Source organism: Dromaius novaehollandiae, chromosome 3, assembly GCF_036370855.1.
Source record: "Dromaius novaehollandiae isolate bDroNov1 chromosome 3, bDroNov1.hap1, whole genome shotgun sequence".
NCBI lineage: Eukaryota > Metazoa > Chordata > Aves > Casuariiformes > Dromaiidae > Dromaius > Dromaius novaehollandiae.
This window is the reverse complement of record NC_088100.1, coordinates 8,531,998-8,558,933: the sequence shown is the minus strand read 5'-3', so window position 1 is coordinate 8,558,933 and position 26,936 is coordinate 8,531,998. Positions and strand designations below refer to the sequence as shown.

General features: G+C 38.3%; 1 protein-coding gene and 1 long non-coding RNA gene across 2 annotated transcripts; one reads left to right on the top strand and one right to left on the bottom strand.

Moving 5' to 3' along the window:
* Nucleotides 1–708: 708 nt before the first annotated feature.
* LOC112978692 (WD repeat and coiled-coil-containing protein-like) lies at nt 709–15,578 on the bottom strand. Its single transcript, XM_026092339.2, has 3 exons — nt 13,656–15,578; nt 4,721–4,841; nt 709–939 (listed from the first exon to the last, which is right to left on the bottom strand). The coding sequence occupies exons 1-3, from the start codon at nt 15,576–15,578 to the stop codon at nt 773–775; spliced, it is 2,211 nt and encodes a 736-aa protein (XP_025948124.1). The 3' UTR covers nt 709–772.
* LOC135327784 (uncharacterized) lies at nt 13,375–16,648 on the top strand. Its single transcript, XR_010388167.1, has 2 exons — nt 13,375–13,453; nt 14,655–16,648. It is a non-coding gene; the product is annotated as an uncharacterized LOC135327784 (long non-coding RNA).
* The last annotated feature ends 10,288 nt before the right edge of the window (nt 16,649–26,936 follow it).

Sequence of the window (26,936 nt, the reverse complement as noted above, 5' to 3'; positions counted from 1 at the left end):
ATCTATGTTAGGACACAATTAGTCTGCTCTAGAAGTGCTAATTTTTTGACTGATCTGACAGGAGTCTGGATGACTAGTTCAGTGTAGACACCTGCATTTAGCCAAAAGAAATTTACACTGAATGGCTTCAATCTGTAATTTACCTTGCAAGTTATTTTATTTCTCTTCTGCATGCATGTATAAATCTACATGCTGTGTAAGACATTGACCTGAGACAGTGATGCAGCCTTTTTCAATGGCTGAACATCTTCATACAAAAATTACACGTTTCTGAAAGCATTGCAGGTTTCCATGGGATCCACTGGAATAGCAAAGAGAGCCTGGAGGGTTTTCTTTTTTGCTTTTTTTTTTCACTAGTTTTTCTTCATAAATATAAATGCCCTTTAATCACATTTTCTTCAGCCTTTGTGTAGACCCTACACCTGTATTTGCTAGATGTGTTGTTATTGCATAATTTTTAGTGTAATATTTTTTTCTCCAAGAACATCCTGACCGCAATTAAAGTACAGCCTCGTCTCAGCGCTCCAACCCACTGACAGCCATTAATAGCAACAGCTGTGATAAACATCAGTCTAGGTCGGATCCTTCAAAAGAAACCACCCGGGCTCAGCCAAGCCTAGAATCTAGCTACTGTGTAACCGTGCCACGGATTTGACAGTTAAAATACACTGAAAGTACTGAAGTCAGCTTTCCAGTCATTCGGTTGCTGACGCTGCAGAACATCTCTTTATTGTATTAGAACAGAAGGACATTAGCATTCTTTGTTCGGAAATTATGTCACTCTGCTTGGTGGTCGCATCGAAACGCTCTTTTGGTAGGAGTGACCTCCACAGACTTCTGAACTGTCAGTTCCGTCCCTTATGATTATCTCTTGTGTTGCTCTGAATATTAATGGCACAAAGCCATCGTTGTCTGCGGTGAGCACAATCCAAGAAGAGCCTACAAAAATTAAGCATAAAAAAGAAATGAGTGTACTGCTCTGGTTACATAAAATGTACAAACACGTTTTAAAAAGTCATCCAGCACATGTGCAGAGCAGGCTTTCTTTTTGTGCACTAAAGCCTTATTACCCTAATGGCATTAAAGTCTGGCAATCCATGCTAAACACACCTTTGTGTAAATGGAAAGGGACACTAAATGAAAGGGCTTGAAAGGGCTTGAGGTATTTTGCCCCTTGCTTAAGTTATGTTGAGTATCAGGGTGTAGTTTTGGAGTTAGTAAACAAAATGACTGTGCTGTATCTGTTCTAGAGAGAAATAGGGTTATCATCTCCTTCACTGTCAATCCAAGATTGTTCAGTATCTTTTCAAACTCACCTGACAAATGGAGAAAAAGTTACGCTTTGAAGATGATATACAGAAGAAAAGAGATTGGGATGCTTTACTTCTCTTTGATAAGTCACTAAAAGGTTTATTTTTATTTTTGTTCTTGTTTGAAAAATTAGGAGTGTTATGTTTTGTCTCTATGTTTGTTGAAACATTTTAGTGATATCAAAAACACATACTGTGAGCTTTCTTAGCATCACTTGAAGGGTTGATTTTTGGTCATCAACATTTATACAATTAAGTATACTCATATAATGCAGCTGATACTGTAAGATGTCTTGTCCTTTAATTATCTGTTGAATCTTTTCATAAGAGAGTGAATAAAATCTGAATAACATTTATCCTTTTTTCAGAAAAAAAGAGGGAAGATTAAAAGGCAAAGCCATCAAAAACATTGAGATTCATTTCATATATTGCATAGAAGCAGAAATAAACCTGAAAACCGAGGTTGTTTTATTTTCCTTCGGAAATCAGCTTGAAAGTGAAGCTGTATGTACTGGATATATATATTTTCTCATGATGGAAATATTTCCTGTTGGATTGGATACTGAAGTTATTATAGGAAAGAGTGAATTTTCTGTTTGTCTTTTGTACAGTTTGACATTTTATGAAAAAAAAAATCTGTGGGAAGAGATACACATTGTGGGAGCCCTCGTATCACACATTTTTCATGCAGCGTGTGGTCCCGTCATTATTGAGCAGGGGACATTAACTGGGATTATCTGAGGCATAAAAAGCCTTGCTGTGTTCTTGTATTGTAATTTTTAATTTGGGGGATGAGATTGTGTTTTGAAAAGGAACATGGAAAAGGGAAATGTAGAAGATCCACAAACCCATGCTTAATTTTTGTCAATCATAACAAATCATTTTACTGGACAAAGTAAATCTCCCCTCCTTGTACAATTAACGAAGCACTTTTGCAAGCTGCTATATGTTGTCATGTCACCTATTACGTCATAAGGAGATTGACATTCTAAACCATGAGTCTTTAATCTTCTACCCTTAATACTTTCTTTCTAATTCTGGATGCACTTCAGATTCTGCAAACAACGGGCCTGAAAGTGGAAATTCTGCTGCCCAAATCAGTAGGCTTACATTATTGGTCAAATCAGTAAAGCATACTCTTTTATCACACTTTTGGTACTTTTATTTCTATCCATTGAAATGGTTGGAACTGTATAGTTGGTGACACTTGCTTTGAAGTATATCCCACAGAATATTTCAATGATGGAAAAATCTTGTGCAGAGTTTAATACCCTTTTGCTGTGCACAATCATTACAGATGACCTGCAGAAAACAGAGACTTCTAACTGGGTGCTAATACTAGGGCTATATATGAGAGGCTATATTTAGTACAGGTAATGGTATTACAGTCCTGGACTTAAAGCACACATGATCAGGCCAAGTTCATTGCTCATATAACTGATGATTTTAATAGTCTTGCCTTGGGTATGAATTTGGCCTGTAGTTGCAGGCTATTTTTTTCAATATATTCAAGTTGAAGTGTATATTCAAAGGAAAAAATGCTAACCATTGCAATATAAGCACATTGTTCATTACGTCTCCTTTAATTATATAGCATTAGAGGATGGGAGTGATATTTTTAACCATTAAATTTAATATTCACGCCTTGTGGCAAAGGAAAGATTTAGGAATATAAACCTCTACTGGTCAGAACTGAATAAAGAACTACATAATTACCTCTGCCCTGAATCTGATGGTTTTGCATAGCTTTAGCAGGATTCTTGAGTCAGTTGTTCCTTTTGCTGTCAACAAACAGACTCAAATTGAGAACAGGCTAGCAGCACATCGAACAGAAGGGGGGACAAGTTCGGATGATTCCAGGACGTTGTCTTTTTGATATCTCTGAAGTCTGCTGCACAAAATTGAAGGATAGCGTTCTGCTAACTGAATAGTCACTTCGTAGGGCTGAAAATAGGCTTTCTCAGGGTCCTTCATCATATTGAATTCTAAACCCCTTTTTTCATTATGGGCATTTATGTTTCCAAAATCAAGAACTGGAAGTGCAGGCCAAAAATGGGATCCTCCTTGTCCTGTAAAGCTACATTGCATTATTGCCGAAGTCTGCTGTTCAGGCCTCTATAGCAAGTGCAGATTTTCTATATACGTTTCCATTCCACTGTACAGTCAAGAGAGATGTGCTGACACAAATACAAAACCTATATATCCTTACCTTCTGGAACAACTCACATAGCCTACTATAAGCTAGGGGAGAACTGAAATGGCCCAATGTGTCTGGGATAAGGGCAGTTCTGCTGAGCTTTGGTATTGTGGATAAAGCCCCTTGTCTGCATTCTTGTGGTCTCAGCAACAGCAAAGGCATAAGCAGAATAAGAATGGCAGAAGAAAGAATATGCATGAGAAAATGCATATTTTCCCTCTCCTTTTCCCACTGTCCTTGTTGCCAGCACCAGTAATATCCCTGGCCTGGTTTCTTTTTCATCAGTAAGCCTGTTATATAGCAATTTGCTATATAACCATCATTACCTGGTAAATTATAGCTTAGATTATCAGAGTCTTTTCATTTTGATTTCCTCAAAACTTGAATTCATTTCTCGTAAGACAGAAGGTACCGATTAAGCCAATGTGTTCCTCTGCCTGTCAGGGCTAAGACAAGGGGCAAGGCAATGAAGGATTTATGGATCTCGCAGGGTAGAAACTGTGCAAGAAGATCATAATTAGAGCCAAAGAGTGCGTACCATAAAATCATAATGTATGTAGACTGTGATGAGAAAAGCCATCAGAAGCATTGTAGAGAAATGGCTGAGAAATGGCAGTCTGTATGTTTGCTGAGGAGCGAGTACATGTGAACAGATAGGGACAAGGTTCAGGACCAGTCTGGGGCTAGAATTTCCCTGGCTGTTTCCATTTTTACAAATAAATCAGCGGTGGGTGGTAGATATGTGAGACTGGCAAACCAGAACATTGAGCTTTGTTGTTTATCTTGGATTAGACTAATCCCAAATGCTACATGACAAATGTATATCATATTCTGAGGATGAATTTTTCTCCAGCCTACTCTTTGTTGTCAGGTGTGGGACATGCTTGTAAAGATGGGCAAGGCAAAATGCCAAAAGGTCTCATAAGAAAGTATTTCTATTTCCAAATAGCACAGGGTACAGATTATTTTCTCAGCCTTCCTCTGTAGAGGCATCTAACAGATTCCTCTGGTAATAGGGAGTTCTGCAATTACTTAACATTTAAGTGATTTCAAAAGACACCGGGCCATATTTCAGACAAAGAAAAACAAATACTTATCAAGAAAAGTTAGATATCTCCATTTACTACAGTAAAGAGTAATTACTCCAGCACAAATGGCTCTTTCATGCTAAAAATCTCGGGTGAAACCAATACCAGAAATAAAAAGAACATACCGTGTTTCATTTCAATAATGGGCAGATCAAAAAGCTGCTGGACTAAACTCAGATGGATCTTGCCATCACAGAGGAGAACAGCTTTTGTTTCTTCAGCAACTGCTCCATTTGAAAAACATTTCTTCGAATGCATATATGTAAAAGAAAAGATCTTGTTAAAGGCTTGCATATTTTACCTCAGTTCTTTTAACCTTTCTTCTGCTCTTACTCCTTTCAGCTCTTTACTAATTTTGTTCTTTTTTCTTTATGTTTTTGCTAGAATTTATAAATGGCACCATGACTCAGTGCAGTTCCAGGCACCATCTCATAGTGCCATGCCAAGAGGAATACGGCTTTTTGCTTTTTGAGCTTCTGTGGCTCAGAACTGAATCAGCCCTGTATATACATAATGTGTTGGTCCGTGCATATATGTCTGTTGTGCCTTTTTGCCTAAGGAGTCAGTCCAGTGGAAGGGAGTATGTCATGCCATTTCTAGAAGTTGCCTGCAAGAAAGTTGCCGAAGTCTAATGCAACCGCAGCAAACGAGCAGTCTGCTCAGCCTCGGTTGTGCCTGTGGGTGTTGGTTAGAATCACTGGTCAGCATTTCCACTCCGCTAAAATTCATCTGTGCCGTTCTGGCAGAGAGAGATTTGCAGAGAGACTGTGAAGAGAGGCCGTACAGAGAGGCTGTAAAGCTGCTCTAATAAGGTAGCTGGGGAATCCTATGGATTTCTTTGAGAGAGAGGGAGTTGGTATGGACTTACTGCTCTGGAGGTTGCTCTGACATTAACAAAATCCCCCATGCTTTTGAATATAAAGGTGGCAAACTCATGCTTCATGAAGTTTGGCTGGGCTTGAGAACTAACACCTTTGAGATCCATCACCCTGATGACTGCCAAGTGCAAAGACCACAAAATAATTGTTATAAGAGACTGAGTTAATGTGGTTATGGAATGAGTATATATTTGCATTTGCAGTTTGTTATCTGCTATCATTTGAAGGTCAGTTTTAGCATTTACAACTTTTCCAGTGTCTCAGTGCCACCATTAAATATATGCGAATTGGACATTTTCTTCTAAATCATCTTGCAGCATTTTTGTCCTGTAAAATTAATTTTGTTCTTTCCTCCCCATACTTTCCACCTGTTTAGTTCCCATGTATTTTTTGCCTTTGACATCACTTATTTTTGCAAAATCTCCAGATTTAACATATTTGTTAATTTAATTAATAGTCTGTGTATATAATACATAGACATTTCCATTTTATACCTTCAGAATGGATCCAAGTTAACATTTTAGAATGGGTGGAAAAGAAGTCATCTATCCCAACTCCCATTTTGGTCCTGCCCTCTCTCTGTCTACTCCATACCTCTGGATCTTTCTTTCTAGCCTAAAATTTCTGATTGAGTCGGTTCACACTGCATCTTCTATTTCTGTGCCCAGTAATCTATTCTACAAGTTTATTAACCTTTGGCTAAATACATGTCTCAATCTCTTTTAACACTCATCTCTTAATTTCTAATTGTGCTGTCTTTTTGGCTCTGTCAGTCTCTCAGTGAACATGTGCTTTCTTGCTATGCCCTTTCTAACTAAATAATCACATTTATTTTTTCCATACATTGACCGTATGCGCTCACGTAACCACGCAGGACTCTGTAAGTCAGAATGTCTGCCCACTGCTGTGAAAGTACTGTTTTCTCTTTTCTGAATTGGCTATGCAGATGAAGTCCATAGCTGATTGTTATTTAATTATGTATTATGATAGTTCGAAGACAGAACTAGAAAAATAGCTCTCAATTTAAACCCCATCCAGCTTCAGAGGTTTTCTCATCGATTTCCCTGTTCAAAACAGCCAGAAAATTGTTGCTGTGTAATAAATAGGGAAATATCTAAGGAATGCATCAGAGAAGTGTCATTTTCTTAATCAGAAATATACACTTACTTTTTATTACAGCTTATCAGAGCTTCTTAGTTACTTTTAGGTCTTTTCAAGTTGTATAGTGCTATTCTACTGAACCTAAATACACTTAAAACTCAATGGGACGAATTTTCAGCAATGAGCATGTGCTTTGCATTTACGTCCCAAAGATGCTCTTTGCCTGTACAGATACTGGTGCAAAGTTTTTTGTTGCTGCTTATTAATAAATCTCACAACTGCTTCATTTTGCTGAATTCAGGTTGAAATACCAGGGTTTACTCAAAATTCTGCCTCTGTTAATGAATTGTGAACAATGGTGGACTGTAACTGAGACAGGCACATTGCCTTGGCTGGAGAGGCTTGTTTTTTCATACAGATATGCTTCAACCCCCCAAAATCTGAAAAAAAAAAGCAGTCAAACTGTGCCTCCATTGACTTGAAATCAGTTGAATGGAAATACATATCAAGAAAATATGTTCCAGTATGTTTTCTACTAAGCCATCCAAGTTGTTGTTGTAACTGCTATTAGCAGATGTTTTTGTATTATCATACAAAACTACATGGTATCTCTCTTTTATCCTAAGCTATGATTTTGTAGGTTTTCAAGTACAGACTCCAGAGTTCAAGTTTCAGGCTTGTTTGTCTTTCATCACTTCTGAGCATTCGTATCAAATTATTCTCTCTGTTTATAATGATAAAATTGATCAGCTTTTATTTTTGTGTGCTGGCAAATTCTGCCAGGTCAAGAATCTTTCTCTGTTTTAGTCTTCTATTTAGCCTCTTTTTGTTTAATGTTTAGTTTAGGTGATGATAACATGCCTTCTGTTTGAAGAATATAGAATTTGCACACATCGTATCATATCTTAACTGATTTAAACCATGCCTTCTTGAGAAGCAGGTAATTATTATTCTCTTTTTATGGATGATCAAACCATGACATAGGAGGATTAAGAGATTTACTCAAGATCTTGCAGATAATTTGTGCCAGGGTTAGGAATACAACCAAAATCTCACTTTAGTACTTCTCATTTTCGTATCTTGACCCAAAGACCATTTTCTAGTAAATCTAACTTTAATCTAGCTCTTCCTAAAATATGTATCTCTGTTTTTGCTATGTTGCTGTTTGTCTCCAATGGAAGCCAGAGGGTTTGCAATTGTTTAAAAGCCCTTAATATTAGTTACTTTATCCTAAAACAAAGTTTATCAGTGGACTAAGAACATACTCACAGAAGAAACACATATATTTCCACATGCTTGAGTGGATATTTTCAGATCAGGTTTCTTTAGCCAACTTCCTGTAGTATGTCAGGTCCAGCTCTCCCTCAGCAAAAAGCCAATGGAAACAAACCATCAATTCAAGAGCTGTTTTCCTTCATCTGTGTCAGCCTGCCCCTTGATCAGATTTTATAGCCCGTAAAGGGTCTCCTGGGCTGCAGCCAGCCAATCGCAGTGTTGCCAGGCTGTCTTTCAAAACTCATGTTTTGGAAAACAGATATATATGGGAAGAAAATCATTTACTAAAGCAGAAGAGGTTCCTGGATTAGCTGCCATACACCATATGTGTGCGCAGTAAATCAACATGTATTTTATCTCTGTTTTGAACCCCGCCGAGCAGTCAGCTAGTTCTACCTCTTGACCCTTTTTCCCTATTAATCTTGTATTTCCTAATGCACTGCCCACGCTTGCGTGGATGCTAAGATCATCTTCATGAACTTCAATTTAATGACTGGTGAAACAGTGAGGTAAATAAGAATATGCTACCAATCAAAAATACTCTTACTAACACTGGCTCAGTGATTCACTGCCCTCTGAATGCGTCTTCCTTGCACATGGATGACCAGAACTGTAAAGCATGTTCCAGATGAGGCCTCACTGCTGCGTTGCTTTTCATACTGGAGATACCTCACTGATGTATCCAAACACTCCCCTTCATCTTTCAATAACTGTATCACATTTCTGATTCATTGTCGTCTTGCAGTCACTTAATACATGCAAGTCTTTGTCTTCCTCAGTTGTTTCCAGCTAATGAATATCCAGTATATTACAAAAATTCTTTCTATTAATCCTGGAATATATGACTGTGCACTTCATATTAGTTCATTTAAATCCATTTTTATTATTCTAGATGTTAAGGTCATCGAATTACATGTGTGATATGCTATCCTCCATTGAAAATACTACTGACTTTGTGTCATAAGCAGATTTTATTAGTGTATCTCATCAGATCATTAATGAAACTTTTAGATTACCCTGAAGACCTTTCATGGGAAAATCCACTAGTAAATTTCCTTCATTTCCTTTTATTTTAGCTTATCCATTTAGTATCTGTCCTTTAGCTAACTCCTTAACCATCTTATACTTCTTCTATTAATCCCTATTCTCTGCAGCTGAATAAATAATCTCCCCTGTGGCACCATTTCAAATGTTGTACTGAATTATAGGTATTTTAAATATTCTTCATATCTTTGTGTGAATAATCTATTCTTTTATGAAGGAAAGATACCAGGTTAGTCTGTCACATCTATGCATTGTAGGACGAATAGGTCTGTATTGCCTACATCTTCATTTTCATTTTCTTAAACCCTTGATTTCAGCTCTTTGAACTGTGCCCCAGTGGTAATTTCAGCTTTGATACCCTTAGTCAGCCTGCTTTTGCCTTGCCCCCATATTCATTATATGTGAGGAGAGAAAACTGGTCAATTACACAGACATGAGGGGATCTGGCCAAGAAGACAAGGAGAAGACAGTTCACTGGTTGCAGGGAGAGCACTGAAGAGGAATGAGGACTATGATTTTTCATATTCAAAGCACTGTGCATTCTTAAGCCTTCTGCAACATTGCCACGGGTAGTAGTATTTGGGTTTGGCAGAAGCTGTCCTTTCCTGTCATGAGCTGTATTGCTGCTATGATTCCTGTCTGATTTTTGGTGGATCCTGATTTTATTTTGGTGGAGGTCTTAATAACTTTGCATGCCCTTCTTTGAGACATTCCAATTGTAAACCCAGTTAACCCATAGGAAAAGCATAAGCCTGTAAAAGAGTTAAAGGTGGAAGAGTTTGTAGGTGCTCAGGGGTGCTTAAATCCCAGTGCAGTTTGCTTTTATAGCTCGCAGAAGGACACCAGCACTTCAGATGATATGATGCTAGGGTTTATCTACTCCTGGCTGCCCATTTGGAGTTCTACAACTAAAGTTTCAGGTGCCCTGTAATGTGAGGTGTTCACTTTGCCCCCACACTTGTGCTTCCATTATGTTTATGTTTAACTCCAACCTTTACATCCTTTGCAAGGTATGAAATCTTGGATTCATCTTTAACATTACATAGGCCATTTCTCTCACGTTGGTGTATCTGACAACCAAATCATCCAGTCCAGTAGAAGATACTGCAAGTCCCCTGCAAACCCTGCTTGTCTGCTGTGGATCAGTTTTAGAACATGGTCAGAATTTATCCTGAGTGGATCCCGCAACCTTTGCTCAAAATCTTAAGCACGCTTTAATCACATCATCTCTTGACTACTGCAGTTCTTTCTTTTACGGTCATCCTAAATCTCTTCCTTCTAAACTTCAGGTTGCCTGACTAGTTTCTTACTCCAGGGAGCAGTCATATCACCTTCCTCTTCCATCATTTTCATGGCTTCCTTTCTATTGCTCCACCTGAGTCAAAATTGCCCTTTGGATTTCAAAAAGGTTCATGGACTTATTACAGCTAATTGTTACAGCTTGGTTTCTCCTTATCTCCTTGCTCATTTTATGCTGCCACCCTTAATGCACCCCCCACCCTTCTTCATCTCTATTCCATATATTTGTACTAAAAACTTTATTGTCATGTTTTGATCCTTTCTATTCTTCTCCCACCTCTGTGTAAAAGATGGTTTATTTTACAGCTGACCTTGGCAATAAAGTTTCCCATGGTAAATTTTATGAAGATACTATAAAAATACAAATTGAGTTGTATACAATTATTGGTGAGTGTTAAGAAAAGGAAATCGTGATGACTAATTGCTGAAAATGTATTTATTTCCTGTTGAATTATGCAACATATGCTCTCAATGATGCAGACTTCTGACATCATACTGCTTGTGAGCAAAATGTAGGAATTTAAAGATACTCTTCGAATTAAGATGAATCTTCTTCCTCCTAAAGAGGTCTGCCTAAATGCCATTAATTTCAAATCTAGATTGGCTTTATTTCCACTATAATTAGCTTTTGAATGAGGCTTGTTTAAATATTCTGCAGCTGTTTCTTTTCTGGGGGAAAACAATGATAAAAGTATCTTTTTGCAAAATGAAACAGAAACAAATCCATGACAGATTTTCATCTCTTTCTTTTTTCTTGTTAAATAATGTCTTCTTATTGCATCTGTCTGTCTGCCCTCCCACACTATCCTGAATCACAAGTCTGTATGTGATGAAAGAGCAATAATATTTGCTTTTCAGGGTTGAATGATCAAGTCACCTCTGGTGGCTGAATGCTGTTACACAAGTGATAGTGCAGTGACATTTTCAAAGCGTGAGTGATCATGTTTTGCTTTTATGGCTACGGGATGCAAAGAATATAAATTCTGATAGTACTGCATGGACGTGACTTCAGAGAAGTTATAGGTAGGTTAGAACTAACAGAATAATCAAAGGTTTTGAAGAATATTTAGTAAATAGACATTATGAATTATTAAGTCATTTACATTCTGTTTTATATTACAGTTTTCTAAGCAGAATTGGAAATTTTATGTATGTAAATAATGTTTCTGCACAGCAAAGTTCATAATCGACCATTAATTATTGCTACAGTTTTAGCTCTAATGGCTTAAACTTTCCTTTTATGTTTTTAATGCGCAGATATGGTTATGCAGCACTGATCATTTTTATATTTTATAGTACAAGAGATTTCTCAATCAAGATTGAGCCTCTGCTGTGCTGGGGATTATACAAACACTTAAGAAGACATGCACTTGGCATGAAAAGCTGACAGATAATGGCCATATTATTGAGTGGAGTGCAGTGTTCCTAAAGTTTAGAATGTTTTCCACAGGCTGATATTTATATCGTAAGGCAATAAAGCTATTTCCTGACTTTTTGCACTGTGAACACAGAACCTGGCTGCAACCCATAGCCCAGCTGGTTTCTGAGCTCACAGAGTGCTAATCAACTCCTGAAGGAGGAACAAGGTTCAGATGTCTGAATGCAAACTAATCAAAACAACTATTTTCTGAGCAAATTATTAGCTGCCTATGAAGCAAATATTTCCCGGTCTGTCTGGAGGCCTTTTTGTCATCAGTCTATTTTTCATTATTTTTTGGCATCCAGCTGTTAGATTTCAGAAGCAGGGTTGAACTATGCAAGGCAAGATGTGAGACTTTCACCAAAGAGCTACATGTGTCTGAAAGACATTAAGGGGCACTTTTTCTGAGTCATTATAATGTGATACTAGAGTTGCTCTCTGCTGGCTCAGTGTGCAACCGACCTGTTTAGATAAATACGAGACTTCCTTTCCAAACGTAGCTAGTCTGGCAATATTTTATAAGCACTAAATTTTCTTCGTTTCCAAAGAGAAAACCAGGAAAATTAGTTCTTACTGCTTGTGCAAGCAAACATGTGCACAGTGACTTTCAGATCTTAGATTAATGTTAGGTGTCACAGTCAGAGCTACTCTTTGGAAAGGTTAATCCAACAGAACCCAACAGATAGGGCTCCTTGCTAAATAAATAAGTGGATTTACATTAAGAAATCAGAATTCATTTGAACCTGCTGTAGAGCAGAAGAGTGTATTTTTGGGCAAATAAAATCCTAAATTATTTAAAATAGACATGTTTGCTTTTTTCAGCAGAATTTGTATAATATATTCAAGTTAAATTATTGACTAATTCAGATCAAAAGCTTTGCTTTCATCCAGATTGCCTAACATACTAAAATCTGCTAAAATGCCAAGTAAACAATTGATAAAAAGTAGTGAATTTTTTTCAATTTAGTCACGATTCCCGTAATGAATGTTTTGAGAGAGGTGCTTAGATGTGCATATATGGATCCCTTTAAAGTAAAAGGAAGTCATTATTGTATATCTGTGAATCAAATTTGATGGAGACATACATACTTCAGCATCATCACAGTAATAAATGCATTAATTTGACATAATGGTGCTTAAAGTGCAATAGACATACATTTATAATTGGCACCTACATCCTGAAAGGGACCTCAGCTTCCGCAGCAGCAGCACCACCACTATCATCATGACCAAAAATATTATCATTATAATATTAGTATTACTGGTAGCATTACTAAGAATAAGAGTAATAAATAATTGCCTAGCCTGTATTTTTTAGTCAGTTGAAATTCTTACTGATGTCAGCAGGACTTTTGCCAAAATAAGGATGGGATAGGAACATGATGATTTGACAGTCACCTATTTATTTAATGAAATAATTACATTTTGACTTTTTTCCAGAAAATTTGAAGTAGTAATACTTTTTTTACAAATTGATTATGTCCAGTTGTGTAAAGATTGGCAGTAGCAATAAGCCAAATTCATATCACCCGCATTTGAATTTTCTGTAAGTTGAGATTCAGTACTTTGATTCAGCCTTCATGAGATCCTAACTACCTCCAAACTTCGGATTTGGGCTTGGGTTTGAATTTATCAGGTTGCTGATGAGGGTGGCTACTGTAGCACCCAGCTCAGGCTCATCACTATACTGAACTAATATATAAGCCTTTTGTACATTAATGACCGTTTGACTCTGTTCTCTTCTTTGACAGGTGATACACACAGAATCAGCAAGTATCCGGGGTAGTTGTGCACAATCAAATAAAGAAGAACAGACCCAGATCTTCCATGTGAAGTATCCTGTAAGTGACCCACATAGTCCTTAGTTATTGTTTCAATGACAAATTATAATACCTTTTTAAATTAAGCTTGATGTCAGACTCAGATTAGATTTCGAATTGGTTAATAAGAATTAAACTGCATCCCCTTGATTTAAAAATAAATAAAAGATTTTTTTTAAAATTGCAGTGCCCTATCATATTTCTAAGTTGATGAAAAAGTTACCTGGTAAGTGATGTGAACAACAGGCGGTTCCTCTGAACATGGATAGGCTAAAGATATCCTCCTCCCATTTTTAGTGAAGTTTGTTAGTTCAGAAAGACTCAGTTGTAATTCATTGAAGCTCCCACAAAGTCTCTCTAGATTCCTAGATATGTGACTCATTCCTCTTTCACTTGGCAAATTGTTATTTTTAGGAGAACTTGATGTTTCTTGGATCACGTTGAACTGCACTTTAGGAGAAGGTGGTCTGTTGGAAAGCCTGGTAGGTGTTCTGAAACCAAGAAGAGCCATTGAACGATTGATAGGTTCAGCATCCAAAGGTTCCAAGACAACTGAGGGGTCACCTGGGAGCCTTTTTTCATCCTGGTCACTCACACTTGATGAAGAGCTGTGTTCATAACTAGGGCTCTTTACTTCTTCTATGAGTCTTCTCCTGCCACTAGGAGATTGAATAACTGTGCTCCGTGGCATTAGCAGCTCCCTGCTCTGAGCTTGGTCTTCTGTGGCAAGATTTTCAAAGAACTTTCTTTTTCCAGGTATATTCACAGAGGATTCAAAGTTATAAAACATATTCTGGTTAGTCTCAGGCAGTGCTGAAGAATCTCCTTCAAACATCAATTCTTTGATCATTAGACGTATTACATACCTGTCTGAACTTGAAGATGGAATGAGACTAGGCTCAGGGAACTTTTGTTTTCCAATCAGAATCAATAGGAGTTTATCAGTCAAAAAGCATAAGCCCTTTGGTCTTTCATTTTTTTCCAGCTGGATTTGTTGAATATGGGGCATGCAAGACGAGGTTACTGAATACACCAAAACAATATTAGAAGTATTAGAGGCTACTGCCACAATCTGAGCTCTAAGGTCAAAAGCCATTATATCGGGAACCAGAATACCTGGGATAGTGACTTTTCTGGTGCTGGTTACTTTCCTCTCAAAAGTCACCAAGATCAGGTAAGAAGAATCCTGACCATTTATTGATGTGTACTCTTTGCGTTTCAGAGTAATCAGAGGCCCAGGATCAGACCTCCGATGGTTTGCAAGGATATTGGTTAAATCCACAGGACCCGATGAAGAAGATGCTACTGAATCCACAGTGACTGATCTATCTGAATCTGTAGACTTTCTTCGCAGGTCCATGGAGTACTCCTCATCGCCAAGCACCAGAGTAGACTGTGAGAGTAAAGAGCCAGTTTCAGTACCAGATGGCACGTCAAATGTAATGCCTGCATTCAAACCACAGATCTTATCTAAAGGAAGCTCAGTAGCTACAGCAATTTGGGAATCCAGTGTGGCTTCTATAGCACAGATATAACTTCCCACATCAAATACTGGGCAAAAGGAACAGGCATTTAGAGTTTTCTGAGTATCATCCCATATATAGGAATGAAGGGTGCTGCCTATAGCAACTACTAAACGGTTACCATCCTTAGTCCAGCAAGCACAGTGGATAAGCCCACTGCTTTTGATATCTGCTTTAACCCTGGTATTGTCAGAACGAACAGTATGCAGGACTGAAGCATCTCTTTTTGTAAGCACAGCCAGGACTTCTTTCTTTGAATGCCACACACAGCCCTGGGAAAGCAATGGAAATGGCTCACCAATTTCACAAGTCTGAGAAATCAAGGGTTTGTTCTTCTCTGCAGTGCTGTAGCCCAGCTGCCAAATGCTAACATGCTTTTTATGCTGAACAGCAAGCAAAGCTGGGATGTCTGTAGAGCAGCATGGGCCCCAGTAAAGCCCATGCACATGTTCAAATTGACCAACAACACTTGAGTCTCCAAACTTTAGTTCTCCATTATGATAGTATAGAGCAGTCAGTACCACTTGCTTCCCATCTGTCCAGGCAATTCCATGCACAGGGTGGATGGCCTGATACAAAGCATTAAGGCCAGTTCTCAGCAGTTTCGCCTTTCCCAGCTCCATCTTTTTAAGCTTTGTGTCTACTGGTGATTATTCCAAAGTAGAGAGTCCATGGAATTCATTTGCAGATCATGATGAGGAAAAAAATCTCTTTGACTTCCTTCCTTCCTTCCTTCCCAGAATCAAACTGTTTTTTTCTGTTACTAGTCCAAGAGACTGTATTGTGAACTCCCTCTTAGTAAGCCTGCAGCTGCTCTTCTAAGTATAAATCCATGTGAAAGCTGCTTTTACTATGTCTTCCCTGGGAGGAGTTATCATCCTCATGTGATGGCTAACAAGGTTTAACTAATTACTGTGCATTTTCATAGAAGTCTATTTTTAACTCCTCACTGCTGGAAGTATATTTAAAAATAACACTCTAATACTTTGACCTTCAGTGAATGAAGGTCTTCTTTGGTGGACATAGGAGAGAGATTGTATGCTGTCAAGCTAGGGTATTAAGCTACAGCCTGAAATAATGACCTGACACTTCTCTCAGCCAGCCTTTGAAGGGTAAAAGAAGATTTAAACATATCTGAGAACTGTACAAGGCAGATTGCAATCTTTGATGGACAGCACCTTTCAAAGATACAAGATCCTAAGTGGCTACTGAAAGGAAAGTCGGAAAGGGAAATCATACTCTGTTCTGTCAGTAGTTACAGGAGAATGAAGGAAGATGAGATTTATAAAGAGCAAAATATTCTAGAAGCAAAGATAACTGACTAGTGTTCATTTTACTGAGTCAGATTTCCTAGCTACAAGTATATATTGATTTTTTTCTTTGGCTTCCCAGCCACTTCTGTCTGAGGACTGTTTCCTTATCATATAGCCTACAGCCCAAACTGCAAAGAGGAAGGCAAAGTTTTCCTGTTTTCCCAAACTCTGGATTATCTACAGCATGTAACACAACATCATGCAAAGATCCTTGAGCTAGCAAAAACCCGACAAATAACAAGTGTGGCAATATGAGAACACGCCAGTTTGATTCAGCTGCATTGTTTCGGGACTGGAGCTGGTTCAGTGGAATACCTTGGGTGTCTTCATTCTGCCCTCCTCAGCACATCCTTTTCTGGGGTTAGTTTGGGCAGAGTCTGGGTATCACTGAACATAAATATTCAGAGTAGGATTCAGTACTAAGATATAACCAAACATTACTATTATAAACACGCTAGGATATCTGAGACATCCACACAGGCATATGTGGCATAAGACTTATAGAAGCGTAGTGGCATTCTGAAGTGGCAGCTCATAACAGAGAAGATATCTCTAGGTAGTCTCTAGGCTATCTAAAGTGGTGTTAAATGCTCGTAAATAGGTCGCTTAATCCCATCCTCAGCATCTTTTTGTAATTTTTGGTTTCCTGGGATCTCCTTTCTGCTCTTGTTCATCTAGATGTGCCTTGTGTCTTTCGCTGTTTGCACACCAATGTGAGTAAATTTCACCTTGGCAGAAAAGGCCTTCAAATGATTAGTATAAGTATGTTTAAAGATGTAAGACTTAACTCTGCATCTGTACTGATTTATACTATATATATATTTTATAGTACTACCTGGGAATAACAGACCTCTTCTTCAAGGCTGTGCGATCACTCTTGTAAGAATTTTTTTAGTATCCTCTTTCCAGGTATATTTACTGAGGATGGTGAGCACTACCAAAGAACTCCCGAATGTGAAGTTCTCATATCACATTCACAGCTACTTGTTTCTTGCAGATTATTTCATGAAGATTGCATTTAAAATCAGAACTATTTTACCTTCATCAAAGACAAGTCCACAGTGATGACTGGAACAGATGAAAATTAGAACACTAAATACACAGGTTAGAAGATCACTTTCTGTGCAAGATTTCTGAATTTTTGGTCCCTGTCTGTGCTTGCAAGCAAACCATGCTTTTCATTAATTTTACTTTATGAATTGCTGACACAGATGCTCAGGTCACACTTGCGATGCCACACTGCCATACCTGTTAGATTAGGCACTTGGACAATTCTGTGCTTCCACAAAGTAGTAGCAGGATTATTCTGTCATATATGGTGATAGCTTTTTTATGTATAATGATTATAATGAATAAAGATTGAAATTACCTTAAAAACCAATCCCAGCAGCTCCACAAACTTGTAGAGTCTGTATAAGATATTTTTGTTTTGCTTTAAGTTAATGCTGGTTAGCTGCTTTGCTGTCTTTTGAATCTATTTTACTAACACTGATAAAGCTATTCTTTAGCATAGTCATCTCATCTACATTCTGAATGGTGCTTTATGTATCAAAACAAACTATGTTGCAGCTGGATTCTAACAACTTAAAATGGGTTTTGGATGCAGAAACCTCTGCCTCAGTATGACTGAAATATTCAAATGGTGTTCCACTAAAGATGACGCGTGTTCTGCCAGACATCTTGAGATCATGGACTACTCATGTGGAATATTGGACTCTCTTTGCTGTTTTTCAATTTGATCATCTCTCGTAGCATATATCTGCTCTTTGACAGTGTCTGTGACATTATCAGAAGGAGATGCAGGACAGAATCTGTGATACTTGCCAGTAACAAGATCATCCTCAATTTTGGAATTAAGGATGTCTCACAGACACTGAGGCCTTGAAAAATATTTGTAACAGAGCCATGATAACCTTTTCATCTAGCTGTGAAAGCATTAGGAAGAAGGGCTTAGTCTGATGTACCTATGTTTATTTCTGGTTAACTCTCCAAGATGCTCAGAAATGAAAATGATAGCATCAGTAAAGTTTCACTGGCATGGTAGAGGGGTAGCTCTGAAGCCACATGATACACTGGTTTCATAACGAGGTGTTTCTACATTGTCCAGTGCTAAGATCTTTTTTTCCCAAACTCTAGCATCTTTACTTTCACCAAGCCAATTCGCCTTCTGTTTCCTATCACATTGCATCTTTACATCTTGCGCTACAATTTTTCAAGAGAATTGGAAGCAAATCAGTAAAGATGCTTAGTAGATACAAAGTTACACAGTTCATTTAAGTCAAAGGATATATTCAGAGATCTCTGATTATAAAGAATCTTTGTATACAGCTTCAGTGAATGCAAGATGAGGCCCACAGAGAAGCCAGGCTCATGGAGAGACACCGAAGAGTTGGGTGTGGCCTTTTTTAGCTCTCTATAGTTCTGTGTTCCTTGGAATCTGCAGAATTTGGACAAGCCACAAAGCCTATTCTGTAGCAGTTCAATTTGAACCCCAGGCACCATTGCAATAACATTTGAGGATCTCGGGGAAAAATTCTTCCCATGGTTCATTCTATGGGTTTTTCAGTGGGAGGGAGTAATGTGGGCAATAGACTTCCATGCCAACAGGATAATCTAGTACCTTCATAAACACCATTGATGGAGAAAATAACTTGATGTAAGATTAACTTTCAGAGTGTAAAAAAACTATGTAAACAATGCAAGACTTCCAAAATATATAAAGGAAAAATAAACATAAGAAGTTATGCCTTGATTACAGAGCTTGTGCAAGTTATACTCTGAATCGAATCAAGTTCCAGATGGAGGCACAAGGTGAATGAAAGAATGAACTTTTGTTTGGCTCAGCTTCCTTTTTGAAAAATAGGATAAAGATGGAGGGGAAAAAACAAGTTCCCCTCATTCAGCTAGCATATTTTTCTGGAAACTGGTAAAACATTTGAATAATAGTTTATGTGACCTTGGTGCGCACAGGTCTATATAGCACATAAACACAAAATAAAGACTTGTAATTGAGAAGTGTCAAGACAGTACTACAATTTTCCTTTGAGAAAGCAAAGACAGCAATGAGGAGAGTAATCTGTTAGTAATCTGAGACACTCCAGTGAGAGACCATGGTCTTTACACTGATAATGAGCTAGATTCTGATCCTATTAGTGTCACTGTGGCCTTTGGTTACCTTTGTCACAGCTGAGATCAGAATATCACCCATGGTTTAAACAAAGTGTTTCAGCTGATGGCACCTTGGCTGGATCTATCCTGCGGAATGATTCCAGCCAGCATCTGTTGCTTTGGAGGAGATGGTTGTTAAAGTAGCACACAAAGTCCAAAACCAAACACCATCTACTGATCTGTATAGCTATTAGTTAGCGGCAGTGAGTTCCCATACTTCACAATGGATGTTGGAAAGTTAAATCTAGCCCTCATTGTTGCAGAGATTGAGCTACCTTTGTTTATAATATTGATTTTATATCTTGTAAGACTTGCTGTTTTCTTGCATTACTATACTTACCGTTCACCTGTCTTGGGAAATGGTGAATACCTTTTGTATTTAATATGAATCAGAGCTAATGAGGTCCAGGCTCTTAAATGTATTTACATGCCTATTTCCTGCTGAATCCAGTAGGAGTTAGGTATCTAAGTATTTCTGTGGATCTGAGCCCAGTGCCTTGCTGGAAAAGCTGAGATTCAGATTTCATTTTCTTCTTTACTCATGGTAAAATGACTCTTTCTGGGCTAAATCTTGCTTCAAATTGATTAAATTGATGGTAATATTCCTGATGACTTAAAAAGAAGACAGATACAGCTCAATATGTAATAAAAACTTCACAGTAATAATTTTTTCTAATAGTAACAACTCAGATTTCTAAAATGTCAAATGTTTTGTGATATATTTACTTCAAAATTATTTCTTTTTAAAGCTACCTACCATAATTTCAACAGTTTTAGTTGCTATATCATTTAGTTCAATACTTTCAAGAAGCTTGAGTAATGTATTTATTTTTTCACACTGACATTTCTTTGCCTTGAGATCTGATTTAAAAAAATAGTTACCTGTCACAAGCTAACTGGAACAGAATGTGAAAATGATGCACAGTTAATAAAGATACAAAATATGCAATCTGTCGGAGCAGATCTACTGATCACACTATGTAAATCAGCATTCTTTTGACGGTGGTATGTCTGTGTGCTGTTACTGCTCTCAGAACAAGATTTAACCCACTGTTCTGCTAGCAAGCTTTTGTATGTGTGTGGCAAATAAAGTCGGAAAGAGCTAACAGCAGATTGTAATTTTTAACATAAATATATTTAAGCAATCTGTTAAGAATTTTGGTTATTTAAAGAAAACAAAGATTATTATATAGAAGTAAAGCCCGGAGCTTTTTGACGCAGGCTATATACAAACGAAGGAGACTCTAGACTGAAAGTCACAGCTTCCTTGTAAGATTATTTCTTTTGCACTTGAAGTCTCACAGTCTTAGCTTTCTGGAGTGTCTGCCTATGCCAGATATAACTGGCCAGCTCGATCTATCATCTGCTAAATAAAGGTATCTGGTATGGAGACTCATATGATGCAGGAGTGACTGTTAAAATACAGACAAAAGTTTTGCGGCTCCTTGTACCTCCACGCTCAGTGATGCCCTCCTAGAAGGAACCCTCCAAAGGTAGTAAGTCACTGGCTGTGGCCAATCCTCTGACATGACCTGCAGTTCTCTGAAATCTGCCTGGATCTCTAGGCATGCTCCTTTCTGTCATATTATTGCAAGCTGAGGATAGATACTGTCCAAGAATCCCACAGGATGGAGTTGTCAACAGGCCTCTTGATATTTGTGGTACCTGGAACTCCCTCTCTTCTGTAATATAAAGGTGAGTCTCATGCAATTCTAACATAGCAGTGCAGCAAGTTTGGGGAAACAGAGTTGGCTGAGGATTCTGTAGTCCCCCAAGCTTCCCCTTTTGTGGTTTAGAGTAGGACCCTCATTGCTCAGAGGGGTAGGGAGAAGAGAACCAAACCTTTTCAGAAGGCTACTTTTCTCTTGCTCTCAGCCAGGTTGTCATGTTCAAGTTTTTTCTGTCTTTCGCAGTGCTAAAGCAAAATAGGTAAGGAATCAGGAAGGAGAGCACATAAAAAGAGATTATTTAAATATGGTCACAGAGGATGAGATTTATTTTACTTTTAATTGTAGGGATGTGATTTTTCTCACAAGTTAACCCACCTACATTGAGGTATACATATATGGCTGTCTACTTGAAAGTTGTATGCAAGCTCCCATTTTAGTAAATGGAAATCTAGTGTAGGGAGTCACTGAACTCTAAGATACATCCAGATCATCTACATCTGATCAGCTTGATAGGGGGCTTCATTCAGTTGCCTAAACCTAGATGCTGGAAGCCATTTGAGATGCCATAAGGAAATGTCACTGGGCACCTGTGTTCAGGGAACTGAGTTGAGCCTCAGCTCTGTAACATGTCTTTAGACTTACACACTATAGTTGTCTAAATCTGAGACTGCTCACTGACTCACTTAAAAGTCAGTGGTGGGAAACAGGCATTTGTAGGGCATGATTCATTCTATCCTAAAGTACTGAAAATAAATAAATGAATCTTGCTTTATGAATCTAGCTGATTAACTCAGATAGGACATGGTTATGGACAGATGAATCCCCAGGTGTGGTTATGTAGCTGTTACATGCACGCCTCTTAAAGCTAGCACGTTTATCAGTCGTGAGCCCACTAATACTCCTTTCTAGAGCTATATGCTTGCTACCCACATCCCTCCCACTGCTCAATGCCCTCTCCATCTCAAACCACTACTTTGTGACTAATACACCCTGTCTGTATGTGCCAGTCTCTTCTGCTCACTTTATAGAGCAATCAAGAAGTTTTCCACAGTGTTCTCAGAAAGGATTATTTCCTCAGGCTGAGCTATGTTTGTGTGAAATAGAATCTTTAGAAAGTGATAGAAACCCCAGTACTTATGTTATTAAAATTAGACTAGGCAGAAGAGTATGAAATGTTCTTTAAGAAACACTCCTGTCTTGGCAAAGAGAGGGAATGCATGATCTAATAGGTCTTTCCATCTGTAAGTCAGCATTCAGCTCCCAAATTATGCCAGTCTTTTTCTTTTGTAGGCATTAAATATATTTGGGGGGTTTTTAATAAATCTTCTTAGTATTTTTTGTTTTCCATGACGAAGTAAATTTACATTTTTGAAGTGATATTTATATTGCTTACACCAAACACATCATATTGTCAGATAACTTAGGAGCTTGTTGTATGGTTAAATGTTCTTTGCTACAATTTGTATGTTCAGTTAGATCACTCCCATTGAAAGCCCGTTGTGACTTGAAAAAAGAACAAAGGATAATAGTATCTTTTAGCAGAATTATCCCAGCTTGATAATTTGTAAAGGTCATTTAGACTCTGTCTGCACTAGAAAAATAATTTATTATTGTAGTGGGACTCCGGATGGTATGAGCCTGACATAACCCTGTATGGAAATCAGTTTGGCTGGCAGTGGAGACAGAGTCAAACTCTGAGCAACATCTATTTTGGAAAGTGCACTGGAAAGCAAATTTTGAGCATATTGGAAGTGGTTGCTTCTGAATCTAGTGGATTCTAGCATCTACTCATGCAGTGAAACCATGGCTGAAAATACTGATTGAGAATGATCTTGGAATCTCTCTCTAAATCTAATTTTACTTCAAGTCTGGGTATGGTGGTAATACTTCTGATGTCCATGTTACATGAATACTTTTGCTGTTGCTGTCAGTGGAACTATTCCACTTTAAGGATGATTGTGCAACAGTGCCAAAAGTATCTGAAGAAAGATTCATCCCAGCTATATTTGAAGGCCCTCATAACAAATCACCTTTGGCTTGGTCTTCCCTAGACACGTTCTTGCTAGTTAGATTTAACATGACCTCCCTATGCATCTCTCCCAATATAGACAAATATTTTGGTGAGTGTTTTCTAACACAAACCTGAAAATTAAAATAAAACAGTGGTAATGTCCTGCTGCTACTCACCTGTTTTTTTTTTAATAGTTCACCTTTAAACCTTTTGTGCAGGATGAATCAGAACTATAGTCAATCATGGTTTTAAACTGTAAACCTTGAGTTAGTTTAAGTGTTAGGTAGAATTGTATTAAAAAAGGTCCTGTGGTGTCTAAATGGGAGGTTTATTTGTCCTACTTCATTAAGAGGAAGGACTAGGAAATTTTCCACTTCAGAGTCAGCTTAGGTCTAAATATCTGCTCTCCAGAACTGAGCCAGCTCGACTCCACTGGCGCAAAATTCAGGGAGGCTGACTCAGCCTTTCCTTTGTAAGAGAGCTAAAGGCCAAATGCTGGGTCAACCTTGATGAGGAGCTGAATACCAGAAAGATTAGTGTTTGGGTTTGTTCTGCAGATGAAACTCAACAGCTTGAAATTTTTAGTGGCTATTGTAAATCTGTTGACACTTACCTAGGGTTAAAGCTGGCCCTGGTGTGTCATACAAAACTTCTATCATCTTTTCATAGCTGTCCTGGTAGGTCTACAACCTACCTCTCTGCCTGCTGGTCTTTAAGTTGTAACTTCAAATCATTTTGGTCTGGAGGTGCTAGAAACTCATTAAATAGTGCTGGAATTGCACATGCAGAATGAAGGAAAACAAATATGACCTTTATTTTCTGAATCCATTATCCAGCTCCCTTGATTCATTTATCTGGAGGATTGAGAATGCCAGTTAATTTCTATACCACAGTTGCATTTTCCAAAATCTTCGAAAGACTAATCAGAAGCTTGTAGCTAATATTTGCGGTTTGTTTGGTTTTCTCCTGTTGTTTGAACTGCTTCCAGTATGTCTAGCCAGTGACATTTCTTCACCAGGCAGAATAAATACCAAAACTATAGAGAAAAGAGTTTTTTTACTGTAGAAAGCAGCAAATTTATTGCACTGTAAATACAAACTTTTCCGGAGTGATTACTTCTGTCACTTCCATGCACTAATGCTGGATTAATTCTTTTAGTGTTTATAGACATGTTTCCAGTTCAATTTTGTTCAGTTTGGAAGACAGACTTGCTTATATCTCTTTATCCATGGTTTTTTTGTTTAGAAAAATCGTGTGGAAGAGAAATTTTAATCCTCTTGGATTATTATTGTTATCATAGATTTTTATTTGTGGGACCTCATGACTCTGAGTTTAGGCTCTGGCCTCCAAAGTCTTACATTTATTTTTAATAAATGTTCCTGAGTTGTTTGTAATCTGAATAGGCAAGGCAGAATTATCATTCTCATTATATAGATGGAATATTGAGGCACAGAGTGATTCAGAGTGTATCTGTATGACATTTAGGGAGAGTCTAGCTATGTTCAGCAAGCTGGCTTCAAACCTGTAGGCAGTGAAGCAGTATCAGTACAGCAATCTGCATGTGTGCCTGGAGGGATGCTCCATTTTTGTATTTATACTGAATCTGAGATGCAAGCTAGTTTATACATGTTGTTGTGCCGAGTAGCTGTCTTAGCCAGTTTGGAGCATTATGCGTTGTACACATAACCAAAGTGATTTAGGGTCATGCACTCAGTCTGTTTCAGAGCTATGAATTGCAACTGCATTTGCTGAAGCTAAGTCTAGCACTGTGTGGTTAACCTCACTACTACTGTTTTATTTTCTTCTCTTCCTCATTCTGTAGGAGAACTATCATAGACTTGTAAAGCAATTTAGGTTGGAAGGAAATCTTTGGAGGCCATTTGGTCCAACTGCTTGCTCATAATAGGGCTAACTGCAAAGTTAGATCAGGTTCCTCAAGGCTTTATCCAGTAAAGTTTTTAATATCTCCAAGGATGGAGATACTGCAGCCTCTCTGGGCAACCTGTTTCATTCTCTCCTTAGCCCGCAGGCTGAACAAACCCATCTCTTATCCTCTCCTGGTTGGGCACAGCCCTTCAGTCCCTAACCCTCTTGGTCATCCTTCACTGAACTTCCTCCAGTATGCCAATGTTTTTTCTTGTACTGGGGAGAACGAAGTTTGGGGGAGAGAGTCCATGGAAAGACATTAATCAAAAAAAAAAAAAAAAATGTTTGAAGGTGGTGAATTTTATTAAACTCTTCTGGAAGTGAGCTCCATTAATTAGGTCCTGTGTTTGTGGAATTTTTTCCTCCATTCCTGAGCATAAGCTGCCAGCTTCATGACCCTAGCAGCTGTTGATGTTCATCCTTATGAGCTGGAGCTCTTCCTTGTGCATACCTGAGGTGACCTAACCTAGTCCTGTAAAAGGTCTTGAAGATCAAGACAAAGACCTGAATAATGACTCTCATGTAAGCAGTGTGGTAGAGAGTATGTGAATATCTGAGTTGATAGAGCTCAGTGTGCAGAGAGAGGTGGCAGCTTTGCAAGTCCATTGCAATGCTACTGAAAAGTTCTGGCCAAAGTTTTGCAATAGTAGCTACAACTGCAAGAGGAAACTAAGAATGGAGATGTGGATGAGGAGGCTTACTCTATTTTGGGGTGTTTAGAGCAAGTGCCAGTTGGAAGGAGACCACTGTGCTGCAAATCTGAGGTAATGAGCAGTGGTGAGAAGAGAGACAGCCCTCCTAGGGCAAGGACATTTGGAGATTTTCAGTATGCTTTCGTCGGTTCATCAGGGAAGCCCACGTAAATGGCAGTCACTGAGGGCTCGCTATCACGACTGCCTTAAGCACCTGCTTCGAGAGACATTGCTGGTTCTGGCCTGACACTCCCGTTTGCTGTCATGGCTTGTGATGTGCAGAAGCATTTGCAATGACATGACCTGCTGAGCTGTGTGGGCTGGTGTTTATTTTGGTTGTTTTTTCCAGTGTGGTGTTGGTTTTGCATGTTCTGTACACTTTTGGATTAAAATTACTTGGTGGTGCTTGTTGGTTCAGTGAGGGGAAAGGTCAGTATTTGTAAAACATTTTCTGTTTGCTTTCATTACTTGTGCCTGGAATAGTGGTTGGGATTCAAAGGTAACACTGAGTCCTTCTCCATGGATGCTGGTGAAGGAACTGTGTAGTGTCTGTGTTTTTATGGCCTCCATGAATTTACACATTTGCAGAATTTGTGCTTTCTGTTTATGAGCAGTTTAGTGCTTTGGTCTGCTATTTCAAGGGGTGTTACTGGTGTGCATGTGGAATCTATTACACATGATTTGTAGATTCTTTGTAGATTTTAAAAACAGGGAAGAATGGGATTTCACAATGTGGGAACATTTCGGCCTATGAACTAAACTAAAAAACCCTAAATATTTGAAAAATGTTTGTCTTCCTGAAAGTGGAAATGCACAAATAGTTTGTAAATAGTGCAGGCTGTAGGGGCTTTATCCAAAGAAAAAGAGACATTCAGCTGCTGAACTTTGAGGTTTGGGGTTTCTGCAAAACCTCATAATGACTGTGACCAACTTTTCCTCTTTGTGACCACTGAGGAATCATGTGGATCCATCATAAGGTTTGAGAAGGAGGGTTCAGAGACCCCTCACTCTTCCAGACTGCTGTTTTTGTTGCCAGGATAGAAAGACATGTTGTGGGAAGGTCTTGTGGTAAACCACTGTTTCAGGAGGCTGAGCTGTACAGCGCCTTGAAAGCCGAGACTAATGGACTTTATCCTTGATACAGATACACTGGATCCCAAAGGGGAAGGAGGTGGATGTAATGCAATATCTTTGAAAGAGC

Bases quoted from the DNA above. Each gene is read 5' to 3' on its own strand.
- LOC112978692 (XM_026092339.2), bottom strand. From the start codon at position 15,578: ATGGAGCTGGGAAAGGCGAAACTGCTGAGAACTGGCCTTAATGCTTTG. The intron at 4,842-13,655 runs GTAACTTTTTCA...ATGCATTCGAAG, and splicing joins TTGTTCACATCACTTACCAG to AAATGTTTTTCAAATGGAGC. The intron at 940-4,720 runs GTATGTTCTTTT...TAATTTTTGTAG, and splicing joins CATTATTGAAATGAAACACG to GCTCTTCTTGGATTGTGCTC.